Source organism: Trifolium pratense, linkage group LG3 (assembly GCF_020283565.1).
Source record: "Trifolium pratense cultivar HEN17-A07 linkage group LG3, ARS_RC_1.1, whole genome shotgun sequence".
NCBI classification, from domain to species: domain Eukaryota; kingdom Viridiplantae; phylum Streptophyta; class Magnoliopsida; order Fabales; family Fabaceae; genus Trifolium; species Trifolium pratense.
The window spans coordinates 46,896,304-46,910,215 of NC_060061.1; the positions used below are offsets into that span (position 1 = coordinate 46,896,304).

Below are 13,912 nucleotides of genomic sequence, written 5' to 3' on the forward strand. Positions count from 1 at the left end.
GCTGTCAAAATAGCTTAGTCTATATGGAACGGCCTGCCAAATTCGAATCCAGTTTATTTAAGATATGACAATATTGGTTTTTTACACAATGTAGAGTTTGAGGCAGCTAAGTTTTGTTGAAAAATTATTTTCAATATCCAATAAGATGACAGATACATAACATGAGCAATAGTTTTTGAATGAACAAAAACATTACAATTGACAAAATGAACAAAAACATTACAAAAAGTGAAAGATAAATTCAGCAACAACAGTGGTATCACAATTTGGCTCTTTTTGAAAAATCATAACCATGATTTGCAGGATCAATCAGCCACATGATGAATCACCTGATAAAACAAGTAGCAAAAGTTATGCATAGAATAACAAAATAAAGGGAAATACTCTATATTTTCATCAATGAAACAAGTAATAAATAAATTATGAAACAAGTCATATATGAATTATGATAAATAAAATTGTGAAGTAGGTTTCACTAACCTTCACTAGCAGGAGCTCAATTTCTGCGAAAGCTATTTAACTTTACCATCAAAGTTACATAGAGCTTGTCACCCACTCCATCAACAAACCTAAAGTATGCATGCCTCCATTTCCTAATAAGAAACAAAGAACCACAAATTCCCCAGAAACCTGCTGCAAATCCAACTCCCATGCCTAGATACAATGATTCTCTTATAGAGTCACCATCTTCATGCCCTCTAGACTTGTGATTTTCTTCTTTTGTGGTACAATTATTAAGAGGAGCTCCGCATAGTTTAGGATTGCCAATGTAGCTTGATGCATTAAAACTTTGAAGTTGAGTTCCTATTGGGATTTTTCCATGAAAATTGTTGCAAGATAAATTCAAAACCTCTAAAAAGGTTAAGAGAGCCATGCTCTGAGGAATTTCACCAGAAAGCTTATTATTGGAAAGATCGAGAGATTCTATATTTTTCATGCCTCCAATTGTCTTTGGTATTGTTCCAATGAAATTGTTGTGAGATAAGTTTAACGTTTGAAGTTGAACAAGCTGAAATAATTCCAATGGCACTTCTCCAGACAAGTTATTTGCCGATAGGTCAATAGTTTTCCTAATACTGTCAGCATATTCCATATGATATTCTTGACCTTTTGTAAACAACTCAATTGAACCAACAATTGAGTCTGATAGATCCTGAAAGTTGTAGATGCACTCTGGCATAGATCCTGAAAGTTTGTTATGTGCAAGGTCTAAATAAAACAAAGAAGGTTGATTGAATAACTGTGTTGGAATAGTCCCTTCAAATTGGTTAGCTCTCAATATTAATACATGTAAGTTTTGTGACATCTTGATTGGTATGGTTCCTGAAAATTCATTTTCTCCCAAGTTCAAGAACCACAATTGTGTCCAATCAGAGACGTGCTCCAGAACTTTACCAGATAGCTTATTGTTCCACAAGTTAATGGATATTAAATCTTTCGAGTTCTTCCAACTATGTGGAATTGATCCTGAGAGAAAAGAGTTGTAAGAAAAATCAACTCCAAAGGCATTCGGTGATATGTTTGGGAGTCCTCCTGTGAAACTATTGTTTGACAAATATAATTGATCTCCCTTTAGTGTTAGGTTTGATATGTCCCCAGTCAAGAAATTGTTTGACAAATCAAGATAATAAGATATTCTTTCTATAAGGCTCGAAAAATTGTTTCTATATACCAATGAAATTCCCGAACTCGATAAGTCGAGAGATTGCAGTGACTTCTGTGTATATATCCACGAAGGAAAGTTTGGACCTTGATTTGTATTACTCAATAAAAGATAACTGAGTTGAAAAGGAGGAACCCAATCCAAATTAAATTGGAATACAAAATTAGAACTTGACAACTCTAGGAAATCTAAATTAGAGAGTTTGGAAAAAGTATTTTCTGAAATTTCACCTGAGAAATTATTATGACCAATAGACAAGTAATTTAAATATGAGAGGTTTCCTAAAGTAGAAGGAATATTGGAACCACTTAACATGTTACTGTAAAGACAAAGGTGTTGAATATTTGGTAGTTGGCTTATTCCATCTGGAAGTGATCCTTGTAGTTGGTTAGAAGAGAGATCAAGGTATCTCAGATTTTGAAGGTTTAGCAAGCTTGAAGGTATCTCACCATGTATATTGGTCCACTGAAGGTCAAGATAGGTGAGATCTTTGGTGTGATTAAAAAACCAATTTGGTAACTGAGAGGTAAAGTTGTTGTAAGAAAGATCAAGGGTTAAAAGTGAAGACAAATTCAAATATTGAATAGATGGGTTGATGATGAAGTTGTTCAGTTTACAATAACTCAACTGTAACTCTAATAGTGAAGGAAGTGTATTAACAGCTTGAAGCCAATTGGTTACCTTATGAAGATCAATAAAACTAAGGTTGAGATATTTCAAAGAAGAAAGTGGAGAAAGCCAATCAAGATTATCCATCTGAAGAGTACTATAGTAGTAAGTGGATAAGTCAAGGTAGAAAAGGTTAGACTTAGATGCATGTGTGATGTTGTGTTGAGTGGCTGGAATATTTATCACATCAAACCAATTGTGGCTCAAATCCAAGTAACTCAGAAACTCAAGTTGTAGGATAGACAAGTTGATCTCACCAGTCAAACCATGATTGCCGAGATCAAGTTCAGTAACTCTGCCAGTAATGTTGTCGCAATGGACTCCTTCCCATGCACAGCAATCTATTTCGGTTGACCATGTTGATATCTTACCATAACTATCATTGATTCCCTTTTTGAAGATTAACAATGTCTCTTCATCTTTCTCATTGAATCGAACCAATCTGTGATCATTGGTTGACATGGTCATGTGAAATGTGGTTAAAGCTAAAAGTAGAAGCAAAAGAAGTGGCATTTGAGTAGTGAGAATGGTCGTCATGAGTGATTGTTGGATCAGAGAATACGATAGAATTGAAATGGGATTGGGAGTATAATTTGTTTGCAGATTCCAGTGTGGTTATATAATATGTTGGCTTATGTGGAAAACCAAACAAATGGGGCCTGGTTGTTAGAAAAATAAAAGCAGAGAAGACTTCGAATTTTCTTTGTACTCATTACAAGTTTCATTTTGTTAGTCCTATGATAGTCCTGTGATTATTACACATTTTTTTTTTTGTCTAAAGTAATTAGAGTCACATACATTAAGTGTAAAGAAGTGGAGAATTATTATACCGAAAAAATAAGAAGTGGAGAATTTGATATTCCAATATTAATGTTGTGAATTTGATTAAAATCACACCAATAATGTTGGGTGGGTTCACTTTTCAAAGAAGAGATTTTGTGATTCAAGTGATAAAGTGTTGCTTAGTTTAAGCAATAATTTGAGTACGTGTTTTCTATCCTTTATATTTTTATTAGTTGTTTAAATCTTTCTTTATGTTGTGTTAATTTATCTTAGTTGATGATTACCGGTGTTCATATTTACTAGAAGACTATTTGTTCGATCATGATTGCTCCATTATAATCGAAAAAGAAAACTGATTCAAATTAAACTGCACAAAATTGAATTGAATGTGATCAATTTTTTTAAATAAATTTTTGTTACAATCTTTGAATCGAATGTTACAATTAGAGCTGTAAAAAGGGCCTTAAGGGGCCGGCCCTTTAAGGGGCGGACCCACTTATTCCTGATTATTAATTTTATTTAAATTTTAAAAACAGTTTTTTTAGGGTGCCGATCGTGGACAGTGCTGATTGAAGAAAAAGAGAATAAGTTCACGACACTAGAAAAATTGTTTAAAATTTAAATAAAATTAATAATCAGGAATAAGTGGGTCCGCCCCTTAAAGGGCCGGCCCCTTAAGGCCCTTTTTACAGCTCTAGTTACAATAACCAATGTTGCACCTATATTAATTGTAAGTTGTCTCTTTTTGACTTGACGGTTGACAAAGTGTATGGCATGCCGATGGAAATGGGGTCTGAATCTAATTGCTACAAAAAGGCAAACAAAGAATTTGCAACGGAGAAATACTCGGAGAATTCATTCTTTCCAATTTCCATTACTTGAGGAAAATAGTAGAATCATAAATAACCATTGGTTTGTGAGGAGAGAGAAAAAAAAAAGAGAAAAAAGATGAATTAAAAGGTAAAAATTGAAAAAATTGAGAAAATTGAGAAAAATAAAATCGAGAGAATCCATTCTCAAATACTTGCATGTCCATTAACATTTGGTCATACCATATAGTTGAAAAAATAATTAAATAATATATATTTAAAAATAATTAAATGATATGTGTTGTTTTGTGTATGTGATTGATCAAATGTTAATGGACTATACAAGTATTTCTGGAATTATAGAATTGTTTATGTGAAACTCATGTTTTAAACGTGCTGACTAATTATTGAAACTTATAATAAGGAAATAAGTAAATCAGTGATTAATTGTATAATTATTTTCGTCATGGTTTGCTGTAATTGGTTGTAACATATAATTAGCTGTGCATTCTTAGCTGTAATGAGAGAATCTCGTAGAATCAATAATAGGAGAAATTGTAGGCAAATTCTATGTGAAATAAGTTGTATATATTGACACCATGAGGAATGAAATAATCATCTTTTCTCTGCCAATTTCTATTATGGCATCAGAGCTAAAAGATCTGAAAGATGAGAAAAAACCAGAGTCTTCTGAGAATCAACACCAAGGGAAGTGAAAATCTTCTCCTTTTGATCTTAACTCAAATGACAATCCTGGGAATCTGATTACTCAGGTGCAGCTGCGAGGCGAAAATAATTATGACGAATGGACGCGTGCCATGAAGACATCTCTTCGTGCAAGAAGAAAATGGGGGTTCATTGAAGGCACCGTAAAGAAACCAGATGAAGGTACTGCTGAAATAGAAGATTGGTGGACTGTTCAGTCCATGCTTGTGTCATGGATCCTGAACACGGTGGAACCAAATCTGCGTTCTACCATGACTTATATGGAGAATGCACGAGATTTGTGGGAAGATATTAAGGAAAGATTTTCAGTTGCTAATGGTCCTAAAATTCACCAACTGAAAGCAGATCTAGTTGCATGTAAACAAGCCGGAATGACTATAGCGGCTTATTACGGGAAGCTGAAATTGCTGTGGGATGAACTTGCAAACTATGAGCAAGTACCTGTCTGTAGTTGTGAGGGTTGCAGCTGTGGTATAACCACCAAATTTGAGAAGCGCAGAGAGGAGGAACGAGTGCATCAATTTCTGATGGGACTCGATGATGTTGTCTATGGAACGGCGCGTTCCAATTTGCTTGCTTCCGATCCGCTACCAAATCTGAATAAAATTTATTCTGTCATGATACAAGAAGAACGAGTCAGAACTATCGCAAGGAACAAAGAAGAGCGAGGAGATGTCATGGGACTCGCAGTCCAAATTTGAGAAAAGAATAGAGGGCATGATGAGTTCAAAGACAAGTGCACTAACTGCAACAGAGATGGGCATGTTGCCGCTAATTGCTTTCAGCTAATTGGATATCCCGATTGGTGGGGTGATAGGCCGAGAGGTGAAGGCAAAAGCGGTACACGAGGTAGAAGCCAAAATACGAGAAGCAGATGAGATCGAAGAAATATTCCAAAGTGAAGTTGAGACTCCAAATCTGACAATTGTAGTATTTGTCAACCTACCAAGCTTCTGCCAGACACAAGGAATTCAATGTCAGGTTGTAAGAAACTGTGTTGTACAAAATTGTCAAAAACTCTATAACTTCAGCATCATCTCCCGACATCGTCAGAGATTTTTTGATCTTTGCGGAGGTACACACTATACCCAATGTTTTTCAAAACCATTACATCTACGTGTTTGTGTGTGTGTGTGTGATTTTAATTGTCCTTAAACTAGTTGGTTAAAGAATATAAAACAATTGAAGCATCTAAAATACAAATGTGCATGAATAAGTATTTCTAAAATGTAACAGTTCACCTATATAGTTACTAATAGAAGCTTTATAAAACTGGATATTTTGATTTTATTATTATGTTTATGAGTTACTATATGATAGTGATGATTTTTAATCTATTTAATATTTTTCTACAGAAAATCATGAGTTGTATTCAGATGTGGTTGGTCTATTTCAAGAAATAAGAAAAAAAAATTAAAGAGACAGATACATAGTTTTTCTACTGCATATCAAATACCATATGGCATCTTCACGTAGAGTTGAAAGCAGAAAATTTTCTCCACAAAATCCATAACTAACACAAAAATTAAAGAGACAGATACATAGTTTTTCAGTGAACAAAAACATTACAACAAGTGAAAGATGAATTCAGCAGCAACATTTAACTGTTGATATTACAATGTATTGGCTCTGTGAGTGAGTTTCTCTAACCTAGTGACCTTAAATTAAAATGAAATAGAATAGAATATACTGCACAGACACCACCACTAGCAATTGAAACAAACACACGTTTATTTTGACACATCAATTTAAATATAAAATTTGACAACAATTTCAATGAACAAAACATTACAACAAGTGAAAGAAGAATTCAGTAGCAACATTTAAGTAGAATAAAACTGGATTAACTGTGAAGTCAGAGAAACCGGATCCATTTTCTGTAGTCAGATCAATAAAACTGTGAAGTTTCACTAACCTTAACTGGCAAGAGCTCAATTTCTGTGAAAGCTATTTAACTTTACCATCAAAATTACATAAAGCTTGTCACCCACTCCATCAACAAACCGAAAGCATGCATGCCTCCATTTCCTAATAAGAAACAAAGAACCACAAATTCCCCAGAAACCTGCTGCAAATCCAACTCCCATGCCAAGAAACACTGATTCTCGTATGGAGTCATCATCTTCATTCTCCGGAGATGGAGTTGCATTTTTAGGATTTTCTTCTTCCGTGGTACAATTATTAAGAGGATCTCCACATAGTTTAGGATTCCCGATGTAGCTTGATGCATTAAAACTTTGAAGTTGAGTTCCTATTGGTATTTGTCCGTCAAAATTGTTGTAAGATAAATTCAAATAATCCAAAAAGTTTAAGAGAGACATGGTTTGAGGAATTTCTCCACAAAACTTATTATTAGATAGATCAAGAGATTCCATATGTTCCATTCCTCCAATCTCTTTCGGTATTGTTCCATTAAAATTATTGTGAGATAAGTTCAATGATTGAATTTGAACAAGCCGAAATAATTCTAATGACACTTCTCCAGACAAGCTATTGCTTGATAGGTCAAAAGTCCGCCTTTCTGATTGGATGTTAGACGGATAATCTTGACCTTTTATAAACAACTGAATTGTAGTTCTATAAAATGAATAAATGTTAGAAGTAATCATTTGAGTCAAGTTATAAATGCACTCTGGCATAGATCCTGAAAGTTTGTTATGTGCAAGGTCTAAATGAAACAAAGAAGATTGATCGAATAACTGTGTTGGAATAGTCCCTTCAAATTGGTTTGCTCTCAATATTAATACTTCTAAGTTTTGTGACATCTTGATTGGTATGGTTCCTGAAAATTCATTTTCTCCCAAGTTCAAGATCCACAATTGTGTCCAATAAGAGACGTGCTCCAGAACTTCCCCAGATAGCTTATTATTCCACAAGTTAATGGATTGTAAATCTTTCGAGTTCTTCCAACTATGTGGAATTGATCCTGAGAAAGAGTTGTAAGAAAAATCAACTCTAAGGGCATTCGGTGATATGTTTGGGAGTCCTCCTGTGAAACTATTGTTTGACAAATATAAAGTATCTCCCTTTAGTGTTAGGTTTGATATGTCCCCAGTCAAGGAATTGTTTGACAAATCAAGATAATCAGATATTCTTTCTATAAGGCTCGAAAAATTGTTTCTATCTACCAATGAAATTCCCGAACTCGATAAGTCGAGAGATTGCAGTGACTTCTGTGTATATATCCAAGAAGGAAAGTTTGGACCTTGATTTGTATTACTCAATAAAAGATAACTGAGTTGAAAAGGAGGAACCCAATCCAAATTAAATTGGAATACAAAATTAGAACTTGTCAAGTCTAGTGAATCTAAATTAGAGAGTTTGGAAAAAGTATTTTCTGAAATTTCACCTGAGAAATTATTATGACCAATAGACAAGTAATTTAAATATGAGAGGTTTCCTAAAGTAGAAGGAATATTGGAACCACTTAACATGTTACCGTAAAGGTCAAGGTGTTGAATATTTGGTAGTTGGCTTATTCCATCTGGAAGTGATCCTTGTAGTTTGTTAAAAGAGAGATCAAGGTATCTCAGATTTTGAAGGTTTAGCAAGCTTGAAGGTATCTCACCGTGTATTTTACTACTCGAAAGGTCAAGATAGGTGACATCTTTGGTGAGATTAAAAAACCAATTTGGTAACTGAGAGGTAAAGTTGTTGTAAGAAAGATCAAGGGTTAAAAGTGAAGACAAATTCAAATATTGAATAGATGGGTTGATGATGAAGTTGTTCAGTTTACAATAACTCAACTGTAACTCTAATAGTGAAGGAAGTGTATTAACAGCTTGAAGCCAATTGGTTACCTTATGAAGATCAATAAAACTAAGGTTGAGATATTTCAAAGAAGAAAGTGGAGAAAGCCAATCAAGATTATCCATCTGAAGAGTAACACCAAAGGGGGAGGATAAGTCAAGGTACAAAAGGTTAGATGCATGTGTGATGTTGTGTTGAATGGTTGTAAAACTTATCACATCAAATTCATTCTTACTCAAATCCAAGTAACTGAGAAACTCAAGTTCTAGAATACACATATTGATTTCACCTGTCAAAGTTATGTAAGGTAGATCTAAGTTGAGATCGAGTTTTGTAACTCTGTTGGTTATGTTGTCACAGGAGACTCCTTTCCATGCACAACAATCTTTTTCGGTTGACCATGTTGATAGCTCACCATAACTATCATTGATTCCCTTTTTGAAGATTGATAATATCTCTTTATCTTTCTCATTGCATCGAACCCATTTGTGATCATTGATTGACATGCATTTGTGAAATGTGGTTAAAGATAAAAGTAGAAGCAAAAGAAGTGGCATTTGTGTAGTGATAATGGTCATCATGAGTGATTGTTTGGCTCAGAGAATACGATAGAATTGAAATGGGATTGGGAGTATAATTTGTTTGCAGATTCCAGTGTGGTTATATAATATGTTGGCTTATGTGGAAAACTAAACAAATGAGGCCTGGTTGTTAGAAAAATAAAAGCAGAGAAGACTTCGAATTTTCTTTGTACTCATTACAAGTTTCATTTTGTTAGCCCTATGATAGTCCTGTGATTATTACACATTTTTTTTTTGTCTAAAGTAATTAGAGTCACATACATTAAGTACATTAAGTGTAAAGAAGTGGAGAATTATTATACCAAAAAAATAAGAAGTGGAGAATTTGATATTCGAATATTAATGTTGTGAATTTGATTAAAATACACTAATAATGTTGGGTGGGTTCACTTTTCAAAGAAGAGATTTTGTGATTCAAGTGATAAAGCATTGCTTAGTTTAAGCAATAATTTGAGTATGTGCTTTCTATCCTTTATATTTTTATTTGTTGTTTAAATCTCTCTTTATGATGTGTTAGTTTACCTTAATTGATGATTACTAGTGTTCATATTTACTAGAAGACTATTTGTTCGATCACTATTGCTCCATTATAACTGAAAAAGAAAACTGATTCAAATTAAACTGCACAAAATTGAATTGAATGTGATCGATTTTTTTTAAATAGTTATCTAAAACTAATAATCTTATCTTTGAATTAAATAAATTTTTGTTACAATATTTATTCAGAATGGTACGAACACCCCTACCAACCAATGTTGAGTGCACCTATATTAATTGTAAGTTGTCTCTTTTTGACTTGACAGTTGACAAAGTGTATGGCATGCCGATGGAAATAATATATTTTTAAAAATAATTAAATAATATGTGTTGTTTTGTGTATGTGATTGATCAAATGTTAATGGACTATACTACAAGTATTTCTGGAATTATAGAATTGTTTATGTGAAACTCATGTTTTAAACGTGCTGACAAATTATTGAAACTTATCATGAGTTAGTTGAATTCAATTGTATGGATGAGTCATCTACCAAAGTAACTTTTACTGTCAATTGATGTTAATATCACCTAATTCAATTCAATTCATTCATGAATGGTATGGTACTATGGTATATATTGTGCCCGACAAACAAGATTAATTGTTGACTTATTGTGATAATAAATTAAATGTGTAGTTTCACTAGACCCTTACTCGTGCGATGCACGGATGTGATGCGTTATTTTATATTATAATCGGAGAAATTGAAACAATAAATATTTTCAAAATAATAAAATAGAGAATCCGAGATTCAAACTTCAATCATAAGTGTTTTCGTTTAATTAGTCCACAAATAAAGATATCAAATTTATACTCCCTCCGGTCCTTTTTATAAGGAACACTTTGAAAAAATCACACAGACCAAGGAAACACATTTAACATAGTTATTTTCATTTAATACTCTTATAAATTTAAATTTATTTCATGTTTACCCTTATTTAATTACTTTTTATTCAACTAACTTACTTATTTTTAAATTCTCTCTCTAATAATAAATAGGGGCATAAGTGAAATTGAACATTTAGAACATTTGAAAATTGGTCAAAGTTTCTTATAAAAAGGACCAAATTTTTGTGAAGAAGATTTCCTTCTTGAACTTGGCTGGGTTTTGATGATAACAAACTCACATCATAAAAGAAGAAAGCTTATTGAGGCTCAACATGAGGAAACAACATCAAGACCAAAGTATTAGACTTAGTATTTAAATTATTTGTAAGTATGGTCCTTATCTTTGATTTATTACTTTTAATAAATATATAACTTAGAATGCTCAGAAATTATTTTAAAATTAATTACACATAAATTTCTAAGTTGAATATAAAAGTCCTATGAAGCAAGCTTTTAAAATTATAAAAAACTGATTTTGAAAAATAGGTGTCAGGACCTTTTAAATCTGTTCGGTCGTTAACCGTTTTAAAATGATCTGTTGCTGTTGGTAATTCAAAGCAGTGCAACGTTTGAATTTTGAAACCAGTTCCTTTTACATCGCCTGTTCGTAACAACAGTCTTAATATGTCCTGGACAGAATGCATATTTTATGAACCATTGCATTTTTTAAACATAACTTTTTATTATATGTTTTTTTCTAAAAGTTGTCTTGCTTCATGGACATTCTAAAGCCTCTATAAATATATTTGTGATCATTACAATCAAGAACAACTTTCATATTCACAATATTTCTAAGTTATTAATATCACTTTTTCTCATAAACTTTCAAACATATATCTTGTGAAACTTTGCCTATATTTTCATATCCATAAAAGTTTCTGAGCACTAAGATATATACATTATTAAAGTGATATTGATTTGATAACAGCCATACATAGTTTTCTTCATTGTAACTTTGTATTGTTGCTTGTTTTCCAAAGTTGTGGAAACAAGTGTTGTTTAAGATAGTGGGGTGCTATCTTGTGTTGTATGAGAATTTCACCATAGGGTTTGGTGAAGATTCTTGTGGTTAAAGATAGTGGGGTGCTATCTTGTGTATGTTAGAAAGATTGTTAGGGGGTCTTGGGGTAAGATTGCTTGTAACAAAGATTCTAACATAGTGAATTCCTTCGCGGGGTGTGAAGGGAGTGGACGTACCGATAGGGGAACCACTATAATTCTCTTGTGTCGCTTTTCTCTTTCCCTTTTCTCTTTTATTTTTCAGCATATTGTTATTACCTTCATCATAACTTTCAAGATCAAAACATCTCTAAAATAACCAAAAAGTCTTAAAACCTAATTCATCCACCCTATTAGGTTGCACTCTTAATCTTACAATTGGTATCAGAGCGGGTTATAGGTAACCTGTTCCTAAAAGATCCCGAATGGCTTCCGCAAATTCACAACCAGTTTTTAGAGATGGTGGTAGCAGTAACAAGCCCCCATTGTTCATTGGTGAATATTTTGATTTTTGGAAAATTCGTATGAAGGCACATTTAGAAGCACAAGGAGATGGTATATGGAAAGCCGTTGTTGAAGGACCATTTGTTCCTATGAGTGTTGTAAATGGTGTAGGCACACCCAAAATCCAAAGTTCATGGGATGAGGATGATAAGAAAAAAGTACTCAACGACAAAAAGGCAATCAATATACTTCAAAGTGCACTTAGCATGGATGAATTTTTCCGTATTTCAACATGTGAAACAGCAAAGAATATATGGGATACATTGGTGGAAACTCATGAAGGAACCGTTGAAGTTAAAAGATCTAGATTGAACACCTTGAGTCAAGAATACGAATTATTCACAATGCAGCCTGGAGAATCAATCCTCAACTTGCAAAAAAGATTCGTGCATTTGACAAATCATTTAAAAGCACTTGGAAAAACATTCTCTAATGATGAATTAAATCTCAAAGTTCTTAGATCATTGACAAGAGAATGGCAACCAAAGGTAACAGCAATATCAGAAAAGAAAAGCCTCTCCAAAATGACTTCTGCAACATTATTTGGTAAACTACAAGAACATGAAATTGAACTTGGGAAATTAGAAAAGCATGAAGTGCAAGAGAAGAAACACAAAAGTCTCGCCTTAAAATCAAAAGCAAGAGATTATGATAGTAATGATGAAGAGTCTCAATCGGAAAGTGAAGAAGATGATGATGTAGAAGTAATTGTCAAGAAACTTAAGGAATTACTGAAAAGAGACAAAACAAAGAAATTTGATCAAGGAAAAAAATTTAATGGCGAATCCACTTCCACACAAAATATAACTTGTTATGAATGTGGGAAACAAGGACACATAAAGACGGATTGTCCAAAACGTGCAAAGAAAAGTAGTTTCAAAAGAAGAAAGGAGTCAAAGCCCAAAAGAGCCTATATTGCATGGGATGATAATGAAGTAAGTTCATCATCCGACTCGGAGACCGAAGAATATGCAAAACTCGCATTAATGGCATCACATCATTCCGATGATGAATGTGAAGAGGTTAGTAGTATATCTTCTTCTTATGATAATGATTTTCAAAGTGCTATTAATGTATTACTCAATGAATGTAAAATTTTATATAAAACGGTGTCAACACAAAAGAAACAAATTCAATCTCTTGAAGAAAAGATTGACACCATGGAAATGAATTTTGAAATTGAAAAACAAAGTTTTCTTGAAAAAGAAAAACAGAATTTTACATGCAAAGAGTGTGATTCACTTTCCTTCCAAATTGTCCAATTGAAAAGAGTTCTTGAAAGATATGAAAAAGGACAAGTTAGATTGGACAATATCCTTAGTCAACAAAGATTTTCTAATGATAAAAGTGGACTTGGTTATTCTAATTTTGACAAACCAAGTACAAATAAAACAATCTTTGTTAAGGAAATTGACCAATCCACCAAAGAGAAAGTGAATAAAGCACAAAAAGTTAATCATAATCCTAAGAAGATATTTCCTAAAAAGAAATCCTATATTCCTAGATATAGAAGTAATTGTGTTCCTACTTGTTTTTATTGTGGTATAAATGGCCATACACCTAATGCTTGCTATGTAAGGAACATTGGTGTTCCTAATGGGGAGTATATATGGATAAAGAAAGGAACTAACCCAAGAGGACCCAAAGAAAAATGGGTACCTAGAAAATATTATTAATTGTTTTGTAGGTACTTGAAGACCATATGTTAAAATTGTCATATTAAGATTGGTTTCTTCAAGATACAAGACCATATGATATAGTAGGATTAAAGTTTTCATTGAATTAAAGATGATTTGAAGAGCATCAACATTGATATTTTTATTGACATCAAATCATTGTGAAGAAGATAAGTATTTTTAATATATATTGTATATAATTTCCCTTATATTATTATTATTCTTTGAATTCTACTCTTTCTTCTTTTTGATGATGTCAAAAGGGGGAGAAGGAGTATATACTTGTATGCTTGTGTTTTGTGGTTAAAATTTTTCAGGATATTCATTTG

At 32.9% G+C, this 13,912-nt stretch overlaps 2 protein-coding genes across 3 annotated transcripts; both read right to left on the minus strand.

The window, feature by feature from the left end:
* Positions 1–22: 22 nt before the first annotated feature.
* LOC123917196 (receptor-like protein EIX2) lies at positions 23–3,058 on the minus strand. Of its 2 annotated transcripts, XM_045968857.1 has the most exons (3): positions 1,621–2,931; positions 481–1,557; positions 23–329 (listed from the first exon to the last, which is right to left on the minus strand). In XM_045968857.1, exons 1-2 carry the CDS (start codon positions 2,867–2,869, stop codon positions 497–499), a joined length of 2,310 nt encoding a protein of 769 aa, XP_045824813.1. In that variant the 5' UTR covers positions 2,870–2,931; the 3' UTR covers positions 23–329; positions 481–496. The 2 variants fall into 2 exon arrangements, with proteins under 2 accessions (XP_045824813.1, XP_045824812.1); XM_045968856.1 differs by having other exon boundaries at positions 481–3,058.
* A 2,964-nt stretch (positions 3,059–6,022) lies between these two features.
* Positions 6,023–9,410, minus strand: LOC123917194 (receptor-like protein EIX2). The gene has a single exon (XM_045968855.1). It carries the CDS (start codon positions 8,979–8,981, stop codon positions 6,582–6,584), a length of 2,400 nt encoding a protein of 799 aa, XP_045824811.1. The 5' UTR covers positions 8,982–9,410; the 3' UTR covers positions 6,023–6,581.
* Positions 9,411–13,912: the final 4,502 nt, after the last annotated feature.

Excerpts from the sequence above, each read along its gene's own strand:
- LOC123917196 (XM_045968856.1), bottom strand. The coding sequence starts at position 2,869 with ATGACGACCATTCTCACTACTCAAATGCCACTTCTTTTGCTTCTACTT.
- LOC123917194 (XM_045968855.1), bottom strand. The coding sequence starts at position 8,981 with ATGATGACCATTATCACTACACAAATGCCACTTCTTTTGCTTCTACTT.